Source organism: Lycium ferocissimum, chromosome 4 (genome assembly GCF_029784015.1).
Source record: "Lycium ferocissimum isolate CSIRO_LF1 chromosome 4, AGI_CSIRO_Lferr_CH_V1, whole genome shotgun sequence".
Lineage (NCBI taxonomy): Eukaryota > Viridiplantae > Streptophyta > Magnoliopsida > Solanales > Solanaceae > Lycium > Lycium ferocissimum.
The window spans coordinates 33,261,115-33,281,553 of record NC_081345.1 but is presented as its reverse complement, the minus strand read 5'-3'; the positions used below and the strand labels follow the sequence as shown (position 1 = coordinate 33,281,553).

Sequence of the window (20,439 nt, the reverse complement as noted above, 5' to 3'; positions counted from 1 at the left end):
TAATTAACTCAATTATATTAGCCCATAATATTTATTTGAACTAATATATTTAAAATTTACTATAATCCGAATTTCTTACTGATTTAAATTCAATAAAATTTCGTTATCTACACTAATATTGAACGGAGCCACGTAAAAGAAATGAAAAATGTATAGTCAACATATATATATATATATATATATTTTTTTTTTAAATAAAGAAAATACAATATTTAGACTTTCAAATAAATTTCCTCAACAACTTTAAAATAGTAATCGATTGACTTATGAAGAACACAAGACTATAGAGAAGTGGAGCAACAGATCTTTCTGAATTGGTTGAAATTTGCAAGAAGAGACAACAAAATACCATTAAAAGGCTGCAAGGTGTAAAGTTTTGGGGCCCACACCGCAGGGTTGTTGATATTTCTACTATTATGTGCATCAAGTCATTTTGATGGGTGCGTGAAGTGACAGGATTGCCCTTGGACGATGACGATCCTGCCTCCTCACTCATGCTTCCATACGGTAGAAAAGAAATATACTACAACTTGGCTCTCCTTTTATTACGCTCTTAGCAGCCAATTGTCCCTGAATTTTCCTTATCCTTTTCATGTTAGAATTTTCCCGTAAGTTTATCAAGAGTCACCTGCATATTATTAATTTATATCTCTTGAATAATATACTTAATTTTTAAACCAATGAATGGACTTTCAACTTTGGAAGCTTGTTTAAACCAATGAATAAAGGTAAAAGGTCCAAATATGTTAGTACGTTGTTCCTGCCAGGCCAACTATGTAAGATGACAATTTACCAGTATGTTATTTACTTAATAAGATGGGTATTTCCCCCATTAAACGTCTTTTTCTTTTCATTTTTGCATGGAAAGAATCATGAAGGTAAAAGATACGTATTCTAATACTTAAAAAATAATTATAATAAAAGAAAAGGTTAAAGAAGGAAGAAGCAAACGCTAGAAAAAGCTCATTGAAGCCAAAAGAAGAGTCACCACTATATGTAATTCCAGTTTTGCTGCAATATCCCAAGACTCTTTACAGCAAAAAGAAGAGTCACCGCTATATGTAATTCTAGTTTTGCTGCAATATCCCAAGCCTCTTTACAGACACCCAAATCCCTGATGATTGAAACACTGAAGAAGAGAACTAAAATCAAACACAATGCCCATTAACAGTTCATTTGTCTTCTTCATCGTCTTCATCTTCATCTTCATCATCTTCAGAGCCTTCTCCCTGCATAGGAATTCAAATCAAATCAACCGATCCATATCAGGACAGAAAGAACATGTTTTATATTAGTGCTGCCAACAAATAAAAACAGGTATAAGGTTTTATGCTAAATTAACTGTCAGCTCCCAGCAACACACAACTTCTTTTCATCTATTATAATTTAAAATAAAAGGAAGAACTTTATGACTGTTACTAAATATCCACGGCCAAACTAATGATAGGTTTACTATCTGAACGATACATTCATCTGCCAAAGAGAATGATGAGCATTGCAGTGATAGACCCCTTAACAATTCTTCAACCATAAACAATCTCTGCTTTGTGTCCAGAATATATGCCCAAAGCCATATTCGGTCAAAGTACCCAATGCTCCTTTATATCCTTGTCAAGCTCCAACCTTGCAACACTAAGTGTTAATCAAGAAACAGCAGAGGGAAGATAAGAGATAGGGGCACTAGCACAGAATTGCAAATTTTCACCCTCATGTTGTCCGGTAGAATTGGAAATCGAAGTTCAAAACAAAAGCAGTCTTTCCTCCTTCCTGCGGTGAAAATCCCAACTTTTGAAGAAGTTACATATGGTCCACTTTTACCTCCCTTTGGCTAGGAAACGGAAACAACATTAACAAACCCGCTACCTCCTCTCATCCTAAACAAAAAGTGTAAGCTTCCAACAGGTGAACTCTCTCTATAGGCCCAAGGGAAAAAACAAAGAAAAGGAACACAAATTCTTTGTCAAATAGATACTTATTGTTCTCAAAAACAAAGATATATTCACCACCAAAAGAAACTTTGTTCTTCTGAAAGTAAGAGAGTCCCCAACCAATACCCTCCTGCCAGGTAAAGCCAAAAGCTATGGTTTCATCCTCTTCCTAATGATGCAATCGCTGTATACAAAGTTAAGGTATTTTCATTGAATAGTACCGAGAAGGTGCTGGAACAAATGTATTTACAAAAATGGAAGAATCCCCTAATCCCCTTTATGATGCACTAAGGGTATGCTGGCCACCTCCCAAAAATTGCACTTACAAGTAGATAGTAATTACAGATTCCCTATGAAGTCAACCATTTGTACTTCATCTTCTATACATTGCTCTTTACACCAAAAACATAAAGAAGTATACAGAACTTGATATCCACCCAAAACATAAAGAAGTATACAGAACTTGATATCCACCCAATTTCTTGTCGGAGTGCAAGATAGACAAAGTTCTGGTTAAACCCACAGCAGAAGCAAAAAGCTTCCATGAAAGCTAAGATGGAAATGCAGGATGAATCTCTAAAAACAGAAGTACCACAAAGAACTATATATTGCTTGCAGAAAGTTATAATGTTAGTATTCTCATTGCACTACATTTAATATGCTTTCATATATAGTTGCAGCTCTTACGTTTTCAGTAAAATCCTATAAGTCGCTTGGAAGGACATTTCAAAATGTTAACCAATTACACTACCAAACGCTGACAGTGTGTGCTTCTTCTAGACATACATTAACAGAAGGTAAGTTCTTGAAGAAGCGATTAAAGTCAACAACCTTGAGTAAACTTTTCCTACTTGATGTGATAGTTGAAGGGGGAGGTAAGAACAAAATTATCCCTAGCAAAATAAGTTCTTCAGAAAAAACCTTTAAACTACACACTGGAAACCACTATGTAAAATCTGAAGTCAACACGAGTAACTCAACTCACAAGGAAAAATATTGACTCATACAGCACCAAAATCACCTAAGGTAACAACCAAGCAGGGCCGAACACTGGAATTCTACTACTGAAGTACGTTACCAACTCAAGCCACACTTAGAAACTTTTTTCCAACAGTCCTCTTTCACCCTCATACCATGTGGGCCAAGGAAAGAAATAAATGTAAGCCCAAAAGGACATGTTACAACTTACAGCCATAAATGACTAAGTATGACTTTATATATCAACTGATGTGCAATAGTTACGAGAATCTTAGCAATAATGAGGCAAGAATGTTGCTTTACCTCACCACCTTCATCACCCTCAAAATCTTCTTCAACAACCTCCTGTAGTCAAGTAAATCTCGGATAATGTTACCTGGTTTAAAATGCATGACTAAATCCTGATTAATAGATCAAGGAAAACAAGGGAACTGACATTGCTAAAATAAGTCAAAGGGTCTGGCCACAAGTCATCCTTGATTATTTCAGCAACCTGCGAATCAGAAAACAAAGGTATAAGTCTGAAAACGCAAATCCTATGCACCAAACACCTAAATTATGTCCCAAACAAACCCCCCCCCCCCCCCCAAAAAAAAACCCAACCCCCAAACCAATAAAAATAAAAAAAGAGCAAGAAAATCTGAATTATCCGCCGAAGATTAGATTTTACCTCATCCTGAATATCCAGAACCTCTTTTTCGTCATCATCACTGTCATCTTTTTTATTGACTTCACTAAACCAGGTAAAGAAGCTGTACGGAAAAACAAGGGAAAAGCAGCTGAGCTAGGATGACCATGCATATGACATTTAGTTTTATTTACAGTACAGCTAGAACTGAGAGTACATAAGACAAAGCAGCAAGCACGTGTTCAGTCTGTGTACCAACTTAGTACCAAGTGATTGCGACTATATGAGGATAGTCACAGAATGTTCCAGACGAAAAACTCAGTGAGCGCACAGAGTTGTAAATATTTTCAGCACAGCTGCATTAACCGCCAAATTTTCCATATTTTGCACTAGTACTATTTGGGAACTCAATTAGATTTTCTTGAGAAGATTTTTGCCAGAACGTTTATTAATATTTTTTGTTATAAGAAGTTCTTATTTGTCGAACTCTTATATAGTTCCTGAATATGTAACTTCTTTTTCAAAAAATTCATCAACTGGATGTCTGTAACCAAAGCGAAATTGGTGATTTGACTCTTAAACTTTGATCCTGTCATTTCTTTTTGTGATCGAAGGAGCAACATATCTTGTGCTCAACAACATAGTGAAGTAAACACATAGCATCAGGCAATTCTGTCACTACTGGAACATAAGTAGGTTGGTATATGTTATTTCAGAGATCAGACTAAAATGAACCAGTTATAGGTGAGCTTTAGTAAGAAATGCGATAATCGACAAATTTCTATTCCTAAGTGGAGATCATAACCGGCTTTAATGTGGTGAGCAAGCCCATTTTTCCGTCAATAGATCAGTTACAAGTTGACAGACTTGTTAAAAACAACTGATAGCCTAAAAAAAAATTAAAGTCCTTAGACATGCTAGATAAAAGTAAGCTGACCTTTCTTCAGCATGGGACCGCTTCTTTCCTTTCTTCTCTTGAACAACCCCCTTAGGAATGCCCTTCATGAGACAAACAACATATATAATGAGAGGAAAAGGATAAGATAAAGATGTGTAACAATTGTCAAGTAGCAAAGTGACGACTCACCTTGCCTTCTTTCCATTTTATTGTTGTAGCTGTAACTTTTGTCGATCCATCTTCAAGGATGGTATAGGTCTTTGAAAGCTTTGAATTTTCAAAAAAAGGATTGGGCTTAAAGTTCTGTGAGAAAGAAGAGGAGTCATCAGCATTCTGCATTTTCCAGCAAACACAAGATGTCTAATATACTTATTAATTTCATTGTCAAGAGAATGGCGAACTCACAAACGTGATTGAATAACCCAATTTCACATCTTTCGAGTCTTCCACTTCAATAGAACTTAAGAATTTGAAAATCTAGCATGAAAGAAGGCAGTAACATTATGAGATGCAGATCAGAAAATCTAATAAATTTCGTTGCTAATTAATAAAGTAAACAAATTCCATTAGTAAAGGCATCAAGTAGATGCAAAGTTACAGCGAGAAACCTAAGCTTCAAACATAGAGCTGCATGAAGCTAGATTGGTGAGCAAAAACCTGTGCAAACAGTCTAAACCTATGCTACCTTAGAAACTCTGCTAAATAAGAGTCAAGGAGCCAACAAAATCCAAAAAGTTATCAACACTGTTTACAGGAGTATGGAAATGCCAACTAAACAAACTAACTAAGCAGATTCCTTTCAAAGAACTGGTGGGAGTTGATTTTCCATCAAAGCATCTATTGTTTCTTTCTTTCCAAACACACCAGAAGATGGCTGCTGGGATCATTCTCCAGATCCTTTTGATGGATTTGTGCTAATTAAGCGGATTTTTATATAAGAAGTTTATATGCAACAAATTGGAATCAAACCTTTTGGTCCTGTTCAGTTAGAAGGTCGCCAAGAACAGGATGACTCAAAAACTGCAAGCAAATGAGATAAAGTTATTGTGTAAAAATACGTCAAAAGTTCAGAAACATAGAGAGAAAAAAGAATCAGGATGGGACCACTAACAGCAGTCAACCAGAAGTCAGAAAGAGAGTTAATGATATCATTTCGCTTATCATAAACAGGCTTGCGGATCTTGTTGTACTTCCGTTCTATTTCAAACACTTCGTCGGTTGCTTTCTCGTTGATCTGCCAGTATAATTTTTATCAGTAAACATGTAAAACCAAGAGCAACCCATCTTATCTTACAGTTAAACAGCATAAGAAAAACTTCTAGCAAATTGTTCCAAATTAGTTATTGCGAACCAGTAAAAGTTGATAGTTCGCCGAATGATTAAACTGTTGGTGTGCACTGAAAAAAAACTAGGACACCAGGACACTGCCAGTGATATCATGTATGCATTAGTTGCATACAACATACAAATAAAAAAATCCCATAAGCGCATAGATTTGTAGGTTGTACTCTTCATATACTCTTCAGATACGTGAACATGAATTTCAATTTGTTGTGGAGGGAGCATAGAAAGATATGTAGAGAGAACAATGGGGAAGGGATGGATTTGGGGGGTTGGGAGGGGGTAGACACTAGCCTGCTGAATCCTACGAGAATATCTCCGTCTATTAATTTTCCTGGATTCCATGTATCTGTATCATGATCATTATATAAAGGCGGAACCTAGCAGTTCCGGAAGAGAGATCCTTAGAACTGAACTATAACCGTATTGGATATAACACCTCAATTCAACGGAAATTTTGGAGAAGCTTTTGGGCTAGACTTATTTATTAATTTAAAAAGGAAAGAAGCTTCAATATTCACTTGAACAGAGAATAAGCATAAGACAAACAGCTCACATTATTCTAATAGCAATTACTCCCCAAAATCTTTTGAAATAAAGTTACGTGCACTTTTGTTCTTTTACAGGAAATTTAAGGTAGTACATGACCAGCAGATATCTCTCAAATTTTTGTTTCCATCTGAAAGTAAAACAGAAAATGCTGAAAGATTTTTCATCATAATATGTGGAGGAATTTATCTGAAAATATTCATAGAAATATGCTTCGATGAGGTATGGTAGTTGGACATCGATACATCCCCAAGGAAGACAGGACTCTTTATTATTCTTCTAACATTCTATACACCACTGAAGTGTCAAAATTCTTTGAAACATAAGAAACTAATTGGAATTAACACATCCGATAGTTTCAATTCTCATGAAGGTTTGAAGCCAGAATTTGGACATTTTACGCAATATAGCAATAAGCTGATGGTCACCTATCTCTTTTCTTTAAACGTTTAATGGTCACCTATCTCTTTTGTTTAAACATTTAATGGTCACCTATCTCGTTTTTATCAGTTAATAATTGTCACCTATCCTGTTAAGAACAATTTATAAGCAACTGAAAATGTTAGATGCATACGCCATAAAACTAAAAAGAGATTATTATTTTTTTTCGCGCAAGACCAACAACTTTTGTTTATTACCTTGACTCTTGTATTTCAGCTATCCACTTAGTTAATTCAATGAAATGCGCTGCGTGGCCTTCTAAAGCACAATTATCTCCCTAACGAGCTCACCTATTGGTGGAGTGTCATTCGGAGGTACGATGAAATAGCTTCAAGATTGCTCTCATTGTCAATTCAACATTTACGTTTCACCATATAGTTTAATAAAAGCACCAGTTTATATCCACACTAGAAACAAGGAACCATAACATGTTCTTCCAAAAATTCTCATGTCAGAGTCATAGACAAACCAGACAACTTTTGGAGCAATTTTAGAACACAAACGAGGATGTTCAATACATTAAAAGCTTACTCGGTCTTAACAATGACAAAACAAAAATTAGGGAGTGCCAAGATGCAACAAATTAAATTAAAGACAGCCGATCATTCGACCAACTATATCGACAGTCCCAAAAAAACAAAATTTGGGTCAGCTACATGGACTTTATATATCCATCAGCTGTATTCTGGCCCATTTTATCAACAGTATAAGTTCAAGAAACCCCCCCCCCCCCAACCCAAGCTCCAACCAAAAAAAATAAAAGAATAAAAAAGGAGAAAGACTTTCCATTCGGACAACCTGCTCTACATTGAAATTAACAGTTCAACGCACTACCTAGCGGGAATTAACTAATCTTAGCCACTAGCTAATTCTGTAAAATAAAAATTTAATCTTTTCTTTGAGGAATTTCCAGTTTCCTCTACAATAGAAATTGAATTTTTTCTTTAAGGAATTTCTAGTTTCCTCTACAATAAAAATTGAATCTTTTCTTTAAGGAATGTCTAGTTTCCTCTACAATAAAAAATGATTCTTTTCTTTAAGGAATTTCCAGTTTTCTCCACACTAAAAATTGAATCTTGTCTTTAAGGAATTTCTAGTTTCCTCTACAATAAAAAATGATTCTTTGCTTTAAGGAATTTCCAGTTTCCTCTACACTAAAAATTGAATCTTCTCTTTAAGGAATTTCTAGTTTTCTCAACAATAAAAAATTGAATCTTTTCTTTAAGGAGTTTCTAATTTTCTCTACATTAAAAATTGAATCTTTTCTTTAAGGAATTTCTAGTTTTCTTTAAACTAAAAATTGAATCTTTTCTTTAAAGAATTCTAGTTTTAGAGAATCCTAGTAAAAGATAACCAAGTAATGGAATAAAAAGGGCTCAAATGAAGTGAATGGATATCAAGAATTTACCTTCTCAAGTTCATTTTGTATCTCATGCAATTTTTCTACAGACAAAAAAAGTTTCTCATCAATGTTTTTTTCCTCTTCAACTTTCTGTTTTTTCCCTTTGTCAACCACCATTATTTTTTTTGCCTTCTCTATAACTATAATACAGCAGCTGAAGAACAGAGAGTGCTTCAGTGTTTTAAGTGTTTTTTCTTGATTGTGCTTAAACCCTAAGCTATAACCTGTCTGTTTTGAGACATGAGATATTAAGGTTTTAGGGTTTTGCAAGCCAACAAGGAGATGACACGTTTGTATTTGTACATTTGCCATAACGTGTGGCTTTGACACGTGTGATGTGTTACAATATATTAATGGAATTATTATTACAGGTGAAAAAAAAAAAACTCCTATTAACTATCACAAAATGATGTATTTATTCCGATTTGGGAGAATGATTAGATTGATGGACTAGTAAAAGTTTTGAAAATCTTACGGAATTTTGATTAATTGGATAATTTTAGATACGTTATGCATAGGAAAGAATATAAATACATTATATCATAATTAAATTTATGAATTACTCTCTCCGTTTCAATTTATGTGGCGCTTTTCGCTTTTTGAGAGTTAATTTGACTAAACTTTGAAGCTAAATTAGATTAGATTAACTCAATATTTTAATATTAAAATTTATATATTTGAAAACTACATGAAAAGTACTATAAGTTGCAACTTTTCTCATATCAATTTAAAAAATACATCTTAAAAATGTTGGTCCAAAAAGTTCACGAGCTTTGAATGTTTGAAAAGCGAAAAGTCACACATAAATTGGACAATTATCATGTTTTACGTACTTTCACCTTGTTTCATCAAATTTTCATGTTTTGTTCAACGCGGACAACTATTGAAGATTGCATATACATGTTGGAGGTTAACAACGCGATTATTATCCACATTTCGAGAGAGGCGAATAAGTGTGCCGACTTTTTGGCAAATGAAGGTCACATACATGCAAAGGATTTGCTAGATATGGGAGAATGCAATCAAGAAATGGAATTTTTGCTCCTAACAAATTTAAGTAGTATAGCTTATCTTAGAATTTTTAGTACTTACATTGTACCCAAAAAAGTGGAAGTACAGGAATCTTTGCTCCTTTCTGTACCTTTTTTTTTGGTGCATAAGCTAATTAACAAGAAAATATAATTGGTTAAAATAGAAACAACCCAAAATCATTTTACGTAAGCAGATTTAGATGTATTTAGCCCAACAATCTTTCCATTTGGGCTTACGCTGCTTGTTACTAGCTTTTTATCTGGAATGAATGGACTGGCTAAGGAAATTAAGGCCCAAAGCTAAGGTCCCTTTTGATGTTGAAGAATAGGACTGAAATTACATCTCTTTCAAGGGAGAATAAAATTAAGATCCTCCTTTATCTTTTTATCCTTTCATGACAAGGACGCTTATCTTCATTGATGGAGATGAACTAAGAATAACATTTATTGTCTCTCATGACAGCTGAATATTCAAGAAGTACTCTTTCATTCACACTATTAATAATAGTTTATTTTAACTAGTTAGTAACTAAATTGTTTATCTTACCAAATTAAACCTTCTGAGTTATATGTGATTGAGGTCACCTAGTGTAATGTACTGTTGGTACAGATAAACTATAACTAAATTAAAAAGTAAAACAGTCAATGGCAAAGAAATTCACTCATGGGCAAGGGAACCACGGATTAAAAAGTAGCCCAAATCAACTAGTACTTCAGTCATCCTCAAACCTTAACTATGACATTGATATCCAACTTCTAGTGGTCCATTTGTACAAAACATTCCCATAGCTAGGCCCACAAGTCCATTAATGCTACCCATAAGAGTAGAGCGAATTTCCACCCTCAAACTTCAGAGCCAGATATAGTCGACACTCGGGGCAGATCTACACGGTTACATGTGGGTTCACGTCAATCTAGTAAATTTTGTTCAGACATAGTATATGTATTAAAACTTTACTAAATATTTTAAATATTTGATGGTGAATTCAATTATTATTATACAATTTGAGATCATTATAGAAACTCTTAAATTTTAAATTCTGAATCCGTCTCTGAGTCGACACTCTGCTAGCTAGACGTTAGTGGCACAGGTGTGTGTAGTACTATTGGCCAGATTTTCATCAATGATACACACTAGCTGACACCTATAGAGCAAATTCCACCTACATCCAGTAGTTGCAGAAAAAAATCGAGACAATCTTTTGAGAATGAATATTTAGTTTGATGTCTTCTTCATGCAATAACGGCCTAGCGCTTTCTCTATCCTCTTTATAACTTTGTTGACAGTAACCACAAGGCTCCGTATGGAAGTTGCATTTTCTATCATGATTTTTTTTTTTTTTTTTGGCCTGATTCATCTTAGAAACAGAGAACATCCAAACCTCCAGATTAAGCAAGTTTCTTTAGATTATGTGTAGCTACATCATGGCCTATGGTTCCTAAAATTCTTATACCATTAAAATTATTTTTATACTTTATATACTGCTTTTCATTATCAATTTTTAATATAGACATGTTTCACATCATGGAGTTTCAAATTCCACAAATTTAACTCCTAGACATTTTCAAAGACAGGGCCGTAAAGTGGCTAGCAGTTGTTATTTTTACTATTTTGCACCGTCTCGACACTCGCCCTGCGGAACCATTGAATCTAATACCAATTTGTTGGTTAAGCTTGCCTAAATACATTCATAGTAATATCTAATATGGCATGCTACTGCACCATATGGAATATCTTTATCACTTTGTATGTGATTTCTCTTTCTTATCAATTCAATATAAAATTTTGTTCGCAAGTCCAATAATTACAGATATCTCCTTGTTTGCTTTATTGCTCACCAGATTTTTAGCCTAGAGGATAGTTTGGTGAAAATGAGAGAAGAGGACTTAGACAGCCCAATCTTAGTTGTTGGATTGGTACAAAATTGAATGTTGGTACCCAACTAGCTTTCACAACATTTAGGCCGCATGAGGGTCATGTGCTTTTGTCATTCCCTTTTCATCATACAAATTATTGAAACTCATTCTATAATAATAATTCTACTCTTAAAGTTCCCCTTTAATACCCTAATTACATCATAACTCATCTGCTTCTACAGTTTGGATTCGTTAACTGATTGAACACGTGGTTCCTGTCGAGAACTTATGGAATTTCTTATGGGTGTTTTCAAATAGGACAATTGAACTCTTGAACTTTTAGTTTAGTGTCTCAAGATGGTTCGTCAACGCTTATCCTTTGTACTTGTATTGTCTAATATGCCTATTGATTATGTCAGTCTTTCTTTTGTTTTCTAGCTAGTAACTAGTGTTGTTGGTGACAATTTTGGAACTCGTCTGTGCTCACCCTGGGGGGCACCCACAAAACGCCCGAGGCTTACGCGTGCTTAGTCTCCGTGAGGCTTACGCCTCAAGCGCTTTACTCAGACCGCCTTAAACACGACGCCCAACGCTCGAGCTCGGCCTTTGCGCCTATACAATTATAGGTCAAATTCCTTAGCTAACACTGTTGACCCTCACAATTCTTTAATAAATGAATGATTTCTAATAGTTTCTTCATCTATAAAAATAAGAAGATTGACCGTATCTCAAATAACAAGCCGTAGTATTGTATATTTAGAGAATTCCCTGAGGGTGAATATCACTTAACATTTCTTTTAAAATACATAGCCGGATTTTACATGTTCACTTATCATTATCATTAGTCTTCATGTCTTTTTTCCTATGTCTCAAAATTATCATATTTTATTATTCCGTCATTTGAACGTAATTTTGTTTCTAGAAGGAGTAATGTCTTAATTATAATACTGATAAAGTTTATTGATTATTTTCTTTTAGGGAGGTAAATTGCATAGTATGTTAGTAATATATTTACGAAATTGTGATTCTTTTTTGTTTGAAAGTTAAGATATTAGAGTTAATTGCATTTCATAATAGCTTTTATATCATTGCATTATTTATATTTGGAATATTATGTTAGAAGTTTTGTTTGCTGTTTTGTTTTCCACTAGTTATTTTAATCATGTTTTTAATTTTTTAAAAGTATTAATGTATTTTTTTAATGAATTAGTGTTATTATATTATTTTATTACATTATAAATTAAAATTTTAAAGATCCATGGGGCTTACGCCCCATGCCTCGAGGCTTACGCCTCCCCGTGCTACGTAAAATGCCCCGCCTCCCGCCTCCCGCCTCCGACCTTCGCCTTTTAAAACACTGGTAACTAGTAACCAATATTTAGCTAAAAGCTTAATGGGATTGTCTTGTATATGTATGTTCTTAACTTAAAATTCAGGGGCAAATAGTTAGACGGACTTGTTAATTGCACAAGCCACATATACCTTTTTCTTTCTGAACCAACCTGGGTGGCCCAACTATTTTACTAGATACCTCCTACCTCTCACGTGCTACATATAGTATAATAGAGGTATGGCGCAACGGGTTCATCCGAACTCTAATTGTCTGGAAATTATACTCCTACTATAGATACAAGGTTAGAATTATTTTTCTTATGCATATATACTAACAGTGACGGATCTAGGATTTTGAGTTCGTGGGTGCTTAACTTTCTTAACATAAAGTGCTACGAATCACATCGTATAAGTATTACGGGCGCCGTGAAACTGTGACGGATAAGGACAACTAGCTACAAAAAAGATTGGTGGGTTTTACCGTTCTAGAGGACGAATTCGTCTTTAGAAGGGGTAGCTTGGAGTCCATTTTTAAGTAGATTTTCTTTTTCTTCTTTCTTTTGTTATAGTGAGTCAGATAAAGTAAAAAGAAGAAAAGAAAAATGTAAAACAAAATCCAGTGAAGAAGAACTTAAAAACTATGGAGTATTGGGTTAAAACAAAACAGTAGATCTAACTGGGGCAAAAATAAAAGGGAAGTAGCTAGCTTGATAATTAATATAAGGAAAATGTTTATTAGAAAGGACATGCTAACTTAGAAGTGAGAATTGAACTTTCACTGCCCAAGTTTCATAACCTTCCAGCACCTTTCACTGGCCAACGCACCCATAAAACTTTTAACTACCTGGGTGCTTGCTAACTTTATATATCCATTTTTTTACATTTTCAATATAATAACACACACTCTTTCTCTAGTTCAATGGGTGCTTAAGCCCCCAAATGTGATATATAGATCCGCCCCTGTATACTAAATGTTGAATTTTCTTAGTGAAAATTCTGGCTCCGCCACTAAATATAGGTGGATACTATTGGTTACTCCAAGTTGCATGGCTGCACCTGCCGAACCCACTTGACGATGGTTACTGAGACAAGTACAGAATTGCAAAGTCTCAAACCTAAAGATCAAAAAGTGCCAATGGAAAAAAGAGAAAGCAATGATCCCTTGGTGGCGTTGGTTAAAAGTCCAAGGGTGTATCACAATTTGAAGTAAGATTCTCTATAGGTAGGGCCTTGAGCGTTCTAGTATTTGACATTGGTGCATGCCAACTAAAGGATTTGGATTTAGTGACTCGTAAAACAACAACGGAACTAGTATTTTCACCAAAGGAGATCAAAATATAAAGAAGGTAATTTAACTTATAGTATATATAAACAAAAAAATTATCTGTCTACCCTAAATTCCCAGCATAGGGGTGTCAATTAGCATCCCTTAGATAAAGGTGACTCCACTACTGGTGGTAAGTAAGGCAAACCTGTCCGGAAAAAGTAGCTTTATTTTCCATTAGATGCTCAAATAAGATGAACACCAACTATAATATCAGGTGAAAACACAAGGAAAAGAAAACATAAAACAACCAAAATACCTTTTTTGCTTTAGACAAGGGTGGCCTCAGGCGACAATTTTTAAAAACATTATACTCTAACCTGGGGCTTTATTGCCTCTCACTGAAAAACTTCTCTACTTTCATGTATTGAGGCTGCTGTGTCTTTTCTTGGCAAAAAAAGATAGTGATATAAAGCTTTGTTTATTAACAAGATAAGTAGTTAAGTGGAAGACAAATTAACTAAAATAATCAAACTAATTCCTTCTCTAGAGAAAAAAGAAAATACAAATTCATTACTAAGATATTACAAAGTACAAACTCCTAAAATATCAACTGAACCATTTATTTCAATACTCTTATTCAACATGAAAATACTATATTGGCAAATGAACTGTAATGATTACTAATTAGGGAGTAATTATCTAGTGGTAAACAATTAACCGCGTTGGTGATGCTTTGTCTTCTCACTAGTCTCGTATACAGTTTCGACCACACTTACTGCTTTGTGGCTCTTGCAACCTAAAAGCCCACCTGGACGCGGGGTTTTTTGATCTTCTTTGCCCACTGCATTCTTGGTTTTGGTGTTTTTAGCATGACCATTAATGCTAATTCTCTTTGCATCATAATCCGAGATAACTGATGAATAATCAGCAGCACTAGCTGTGATGACACTCCACTCAATACTGGCTTCACTTGGTGCATACTGAGTTGTTGTTGGAGACATGCAGCCAGGGATGTAATCACTAGTTTTTGAATTCATGTTGTGTCCATATCCACAAGTGGATATATTCTCAATTTCGAATAAATCAGAGCTAGCATCACTAGCCATGTCATCGCAAACTGTGCTGCTTCCGATGGTTGTAGTAGGGAGGTTTTGTGCTGCTTTAGGAATGGCGTCCCAAGTTAACATGGAGAGTTTCCTTTCTAGATTCACTGCTATGTCTCCTTTTCTCATTTTGCTAGAGCCAAACACTTCTATCGATTTTCTTGGCTCTTCGATGATTGGATCTTGATCATCCGAGTGTTTTTTTATTACTTTCAACTTCTCTTTCACAGAAGGCGTGCCAGAACTTAATGCAAAATTACCTGCTGAATGCTTTGATCCTGGCTGGGAAAGTCCACGTTCCAAGGTTTTATCCACATAGACTGCTTTTTTGCCCGAACACGGTCCTTGACAACCAAAGCTGGCAAAAAATCTCCTTCCTGTCATCTTGTTCTGCTTTCTATTTCTAGGAAGATTTTGTAACAGTGCACTTTGGCTATTAAAACTGCTTGTTTCTGAACAAATGCTTGGAGTTCCTGTCCGAGAACCGGGTTTCACATGGGGCAGATTCACAGTCCCTTTGTTTGTCTGCCCCCCGTACTTCACCCCAGGTGTAGGGACAGCGGCTCCATATTCCAGTTTCATGTTGAAATACTTGTCAGCTCCAAATATGCTAAGTTCCCCATCTTTCGACTTGGTTCTTTCGTGGTGTTTCTGAGAACCAGCCAAAGCCTGTTGTGGAAAAACAAATGCAATAGTAGGATCTTGAACTGGGGCGGCACCTGTGGTCTTAAACGCAAAGTTGTCTCCTTCAGCTTTGAGATAAGTAGAGAAGGACTCAACATGAAGATTGGGAAGGTTGTCTTGAGTTTTATTTGAGGATGTCTTAATAGTAGGTGCCTTATTAGGATAAAGCTCATCATAAGTACCTCCTAGTTTGTGTATAAAGCTCTGATCTTCAGGGTTGCTGAGGTAACACGAAAATGATGCTACCCGACTGGTTGCATTATCATCGGTTTCCATGGAGACAAAATGGTTCAGGTTTCTTTTGTTGGATGAAAAATTTAAAAAGAAAGTTTGATCCAGAAGCAATGATTGCTGGGAGGAGCTGTATCGGTTAAAATCTCTCTAGTGTGGAAAGTTCTATGACAAGGTCTGAGACAGGAAGGGACAGAACAAAACTCACAAATAGAAAGTTTACCAACAAACAAGAGATGAAAGACAGCAAAGATTAGAAAGCTCATAACCTATAATAGAAAGGAGATCAGACCTGTATAGAGTAGCTAAGGAAAATGGTTGTGAAAGCTATAGATCAAAATTCTGATTCAGTGTTTGAGAGAAGCTTTTGTTTTTCGCTTGGTACACAAGCAGCTTTATATAACTTGGCTCTTTATTGGAGCCTATGGGGTTGTATAGCTTTAAAAGGGTGGATCCTACATGTTTGGAGAAGCATAATATTTGACAGTCTTGTCACTTCTATCTAATTCTCACAAGACGTATAGTGATTTTACAGTACTACTGATGTTTTTTGACTAATGATAAGACCTTCCATCTTTTGACCTTACAGTCTAAACGGTCATACATCAGTAAGAAAGCATGGATATGAATCCATGTAAATCTGTAATAAATGCTAACGGGGTCATGGAATTGGCGGCAGATAAAGAAGTGGCTACAAAAGAAAACTCACAAAAACAAAAAAAAAGTTGCACCACTCATTCAAGTGAGCCCCCAAAGTAGGACACCAGCATTCACATCATAATGAATTCTGATGCAATGAAATTTCATTTCTTTATTCTTAACTACTAGTCCACTTCTTTAGGTAATCTGATCATTTGGCTGTTCTTTAGTTGTATTAAGATTACAGGCTGATTGTACATTAGTGTTTTCTTTTGGCTGCTGTGTTAGATAAATGCCCAGTTGACTTACCAAGTACAGCAACAAAAAATGGAAGAAAATAGTGAAGCAGGTGCTTGCATCTGTGTTCCTTTACCAAGTTGCATTGATTTTGAATAGGCCATACATTTTTCTGCACTAATGTTTAGAAAAGAGCAGCCAGTGCATTAAGCTCCTGCTATGCACAAAGTTCAAAGAAAAGCCAAATCACATTAAATCTATTGTACGCAGCCTTACCTTGCATATCTTACCATTGCGTGAAGGCTTTCCCTCTAGCCAGCCAGAGTAAGGAATTGATTGACTAAATGTCATTTCCTTTTTCATTTTGTAATCCCTAAAATTGCACTTGGTCCATTTCTAGTCTTGGCATCATATATACAATAAAGGAAAGATGAATTCGCCAACATTTTAAGATTGTTGAGAACATCAAAGAGATAAAGTGATTTTTTACCATAAAAACTAAATTTACTCGGCTGGAATTGCATAAATTTCTGAAAAACATATGGTACAACGCGCGAATGAGCTAAAGAATTAATAGCAGTAGTGTTAATGAAAATTAAAAAAGTTAAAAAGGAGACCCTGTAAGAAAATAAACTAGGCATGAGCAACCTACTAATATTTCTGCTCTGCAACCGCCAAAAATGGAAAACGAAAAATGGTTACCACGACACTTATCAGAGTTCTGCTCCATTCACCAATTCTGAACTCCAGTGGTAAAAGAATATCAACTCTGACAGTGAACTAAATACAATGCTATTCAATCCAAGACAGATGAGCTATTATCACCTACGACCCAATATCTTTTGACAGCAAATAGAACCTTTTCAGTGATCAAAGGACCATCCTCGTGATCCACCATTTTTGTGTTCCACCTCATACTGGTCGCGATTCTTTTCACTTGGGTGAGGACATCTACATTGTCTCGCAATATGACTGCACCTTCTGGTCTAAGAATCCTATCCATCTCAAGTAGAATGTCTTCAGCATTACATCTGCATTTACATTGCATAATTAGCAAGTTTAACAATATCTAACTTGAAGCAAATATTGGTTGAGTGTTCCTTGTTCTCATTCGCTGAAACTGTTAGCTGTGACAGATTGTCAATACCAAGTGGATATTGACATAAATTCTAAGAGGAATGAAAAAAGATATGGCAATCATCTTCCTTCTCCTATGTAAGAATTAGCATATAGAACTTACTTGTCTTTGTATAAGCTGAAAACTCCGTTTGCATGAATAAGGTCATAGGTCCGAGGATACGTCGAGAAGGCTTCACACCTGATTGAAAGTCGGAAAAAAAAAATGAAATAAGAAACTCCAACATCAAAAAAAGAGATTAAATTCAAATCATATGAGGGGAAGAGAAGGGTCTAAATTTGCAATTTTAGCAATCACAAAACTTAAGATGCGATATAAAAAAATCTCTAAATTAAAAGTCAAAACTTAAGCTACCAACACCCTACCTTCAGAAAAGGATAAATGAAATTTTGATGTATCCTCTGATATAATGAATTAAACGGTCATATAGGGACTCGGGAATCATCAAATAACTACTCAGTGGTAAAACTGAGTGGAAATTGATGGCGTGACAATTGAGTGGAGGAGAATAATGTAATGAACTTATGAGAAATGAGAATATTACTTTAAGAAATCCAGATTTAGAGAATCCCGAATTTTCTCTGAAGGACAAATTATTTACCAGTGTTGGAATGAAAGATGCCGGGATAGAGAGGAACAAGTAGAGGATTCATTCAGCCAAACCCACTAGTTTTGCAATGAAAAGTAGTTCCTCAACTGATTAAATTAAAAACATTAAGCTTTGCATTATTCATATGCAGTTCAGCTAACAGCCTGAATGAGTCATCAAACTTTTCACATGTTCGCTTTCTACAATCCACCATCAAAAAGAGAACAAAAGAATAGGTGGGAATGATGCTAAAGTCCAATGAGAGAGTTTTAGAAAATTTACCAGTCGTGATATATTCCAATCAAGCCTCGTTCATATACAACTCCAAGAGTGTCTTGTTCAGCTATCGTTGGCACAACATTCATGACCCATAACTTGGGTGATTCAAGTGCTGCAGCAAAACTTCCAAGGCCAGCATTCATATCCATTATATTTCGATACCTCCCATTGTCGAGGATTTTATTAACTCTCTTATAAGAATTCACGTGCTTTTTCCATAACTTGCTGTCCTCCTTGAATGACTCAACAGATAATCCAGCGACAGATCCACTTGCTATTCTCGGAGGAACAGTATTAAGTCTATCTGGAAACGGCTTAAGTTCCCCACCAGCAACTTCGTCTGAATTAGTTGTCTCAGGATAAGGAGTTACACATGCCTCCATCTTCTTATACCTAAATCCCGAGGATATTGGTTTTATATCAAGTAATTAGAAAGCAATCAACTTATCCAAATGACCAAATATATCACTAAAACTCACAGAGAAAACATAAACCTCAGATCGTTGGTGGATATTCAAAATGTTATGCAAATAAAGAATTTGGTGTTTTTCATATCTTTCTCCCGATATCTTTGTGCATTAAAGACAGTAACTAGAATTCTAAATCAAGTACTTGAGACTTTATCTAATATGCATCGACTGATTGAGGAAGAAAGGAGACAATCTCCGTCACTTTTGGCTATTTGACATTTGGAGATCTTGATTAAATAATAGTAGATTAAAAGGTGCAAGAATTACCAGACATTTTCTGCATTTGAGGATTCGCATAAAGTTACATGAGAATCTCGTTCCCTGCAATACTCATTGTTTACTCTTTTTCTCCACATGGCAATCTCACCTTTCTCATGCTTCTTTTCCCAGCAGAGAAGTTCAGCCATTTCTTCAATCTTTCTCTGTTCTTCCTCCAGCTCTTCTTTGGGACGTTGCCATGCTTGATAATTAATCCGCCAGTTGATTGGAGGACCTGAAAGTACCCAGTAGCCCCCTGGTCTGAGCACTCGGTCAACCTCCATCATGTACAGTCCATCTATTACGAAAGTAGAATTTTGTTAAGAAAGAAATGAATAAACTGAATCAACGTTTCCAAAAGAACCATCAAAATAACATCACATAGATATGTGTACTGGTGCAGACACTCCACAATGAAGTTTCTCATTTGACTTGGCACCATTACCAAAATAAGAATTAAAAACGCGAATTGATTAATAAGGTGAATATTATGGACACAACGTAACTTTGATTTTTCAAGATTAGTGACAATTTTCAAAAAGATATTACTTATGAGGATTGAAGGAGCACTAAGCCAGTGATGTTATCCTGCATTTCGGTAACTATTGCAAGAGAAGGAGCTACAAATTTTCGTTTGCAAGTGGGACATGCATCATAAATACAAGCAGTACAACCGTAAGAACAAAAGTCTCCAGAACTACAGATCTTACCATTTGCACCCCAAGGAATCAAACAACGTGAACAATGCGCCATATCAAAAGCTCTAGATGGATATGGCAATTTTATGGTTCCAAGAACACCAATAACTGCTGGAACACCTCTTTCCAAAGCAAATTGAACTTGAGCTTCATGCGAGTCTCTAGGCGCGAAGGACATCGTTAGAACATTCTTTTTGAAAAGGTATGCACCCCAACTTGCAACCTAAGATATCACAAATCATATACAAACATTACAAAGTCCGAACTGGTACACAATAATCAAACACCACTTTGGAAAAACAAGGAATTAATGCAAAGTTGTAAGGAACTCATCCAAAATGATTAAAATTACAGTCAAACCTCTCTATAATAGTCATCCTCTATAACAACATTTCACTATAACAGCCAAGTTTTCATTGGAATCGGTTTTTCATGTTACATTATATTATATGTTCTCTATA

At 35.4% G+C, this 20,439-nt stretch overlaps 3 protein-coding genes across 4 annotated transcripts in view; all 3 read right to left on the bottom strand.

Moving 5' to 3' along the window:
• Window positions 1-951: 951 nt before the first annotated feature.
• Window positions 952-8,424, bottom strand: LOC132052401 (NAP1-related protein 2-like). 2 transcript variants are annotated; one of them, XM_059443920.1, is made up of 10 exons: window positions 8,172-8,422; window positions 5,544-5,666; window positions 5,402-5,452; window positions 4,838-4,909; window positions 4,622-4,735; window positions 4,472-4,533; window positions 3,577-3,658; window positions 3,343-3,399; window positions 3,210-3,251; window positions 952-1,229 (listed from the first exon to the last, which is right to left on the bottom strand). In XM_059443920.1, exons 1-10 carry the CDS (start codon window positions 8,280-8,282, stop codon window positions 1,173-1,175), a joined length of 771 nt encoding a protein of 256 aa, XP_059299903.1. In that variant the 5' UTR covers window positions 8,283-8,422; the 3' UTR covers window positions 952-1,172. The 2 variants fall into 2 exon arrangements, with proteins under 2 accessions (XP_059299903.1, XP_059299904.1); XM_059443921.1 differs by lacking the exon at window positions 4,838-4,909 and having other exon boundaries at window positions 8,172-8,424.
• Window positions 8,425-14,179: 5,755 nt separating this feature from the next.
• On the bottom strand, window positions 14,180-16,215 carry LOC132054615 (protein PHYTOCHROME KINASE SUBSTRATE 3-like). Its single transcript, XM_059446589.1, has one exon. The coding sequence runs from the start codon at window positions 15,713-15,715 to the stop codon at window positions 14,366-14,368; it is 1,350 nt and encodes a 449-aa protein (XP_059302572.1). The 5' UTR covers window positions 15,716-16,215; the 3' UTR covers window positions 14,180-14,365.
• A 1,124-nt stretch (window positions 16,216-17,339) lies between these two features.
• LOC132053960 (probable methyltransferase PMT2) overlaps window positions 17,340-20,439 on the bottom strand; it is a 6,024-nt gene continuing 2,924 nt past the window's right edge. Inside the window, exons 3-7 of the mRNA XM_059446048.1 lie at window positions 19,991-20,201; window positions 19,290-19,578; window positions 18,556-18,945; window positions 17,787-17,864; window positions 17,340-17,577 (exon numbers count right to left, since the gene is read on the bottom strand). Of these exons, the coding sequence (XP_059302031.1) occupies window positions 17,343-17,577; window positions 17,787-17,864; window positions 18,556-18,945; window positions 19,290-19,578; window positions 19,991-20,201 (1,203 nt within the window). The 3' untranslated portion in view covers window positions 17,340-17,342. The remainder of the gene's footprint in view (window positions 17,578-17,786; window positions 17,865-18,555; window positions 18,946-19,289; window positions 19,579-19,990; window positions 20,202-20,439) is intronic.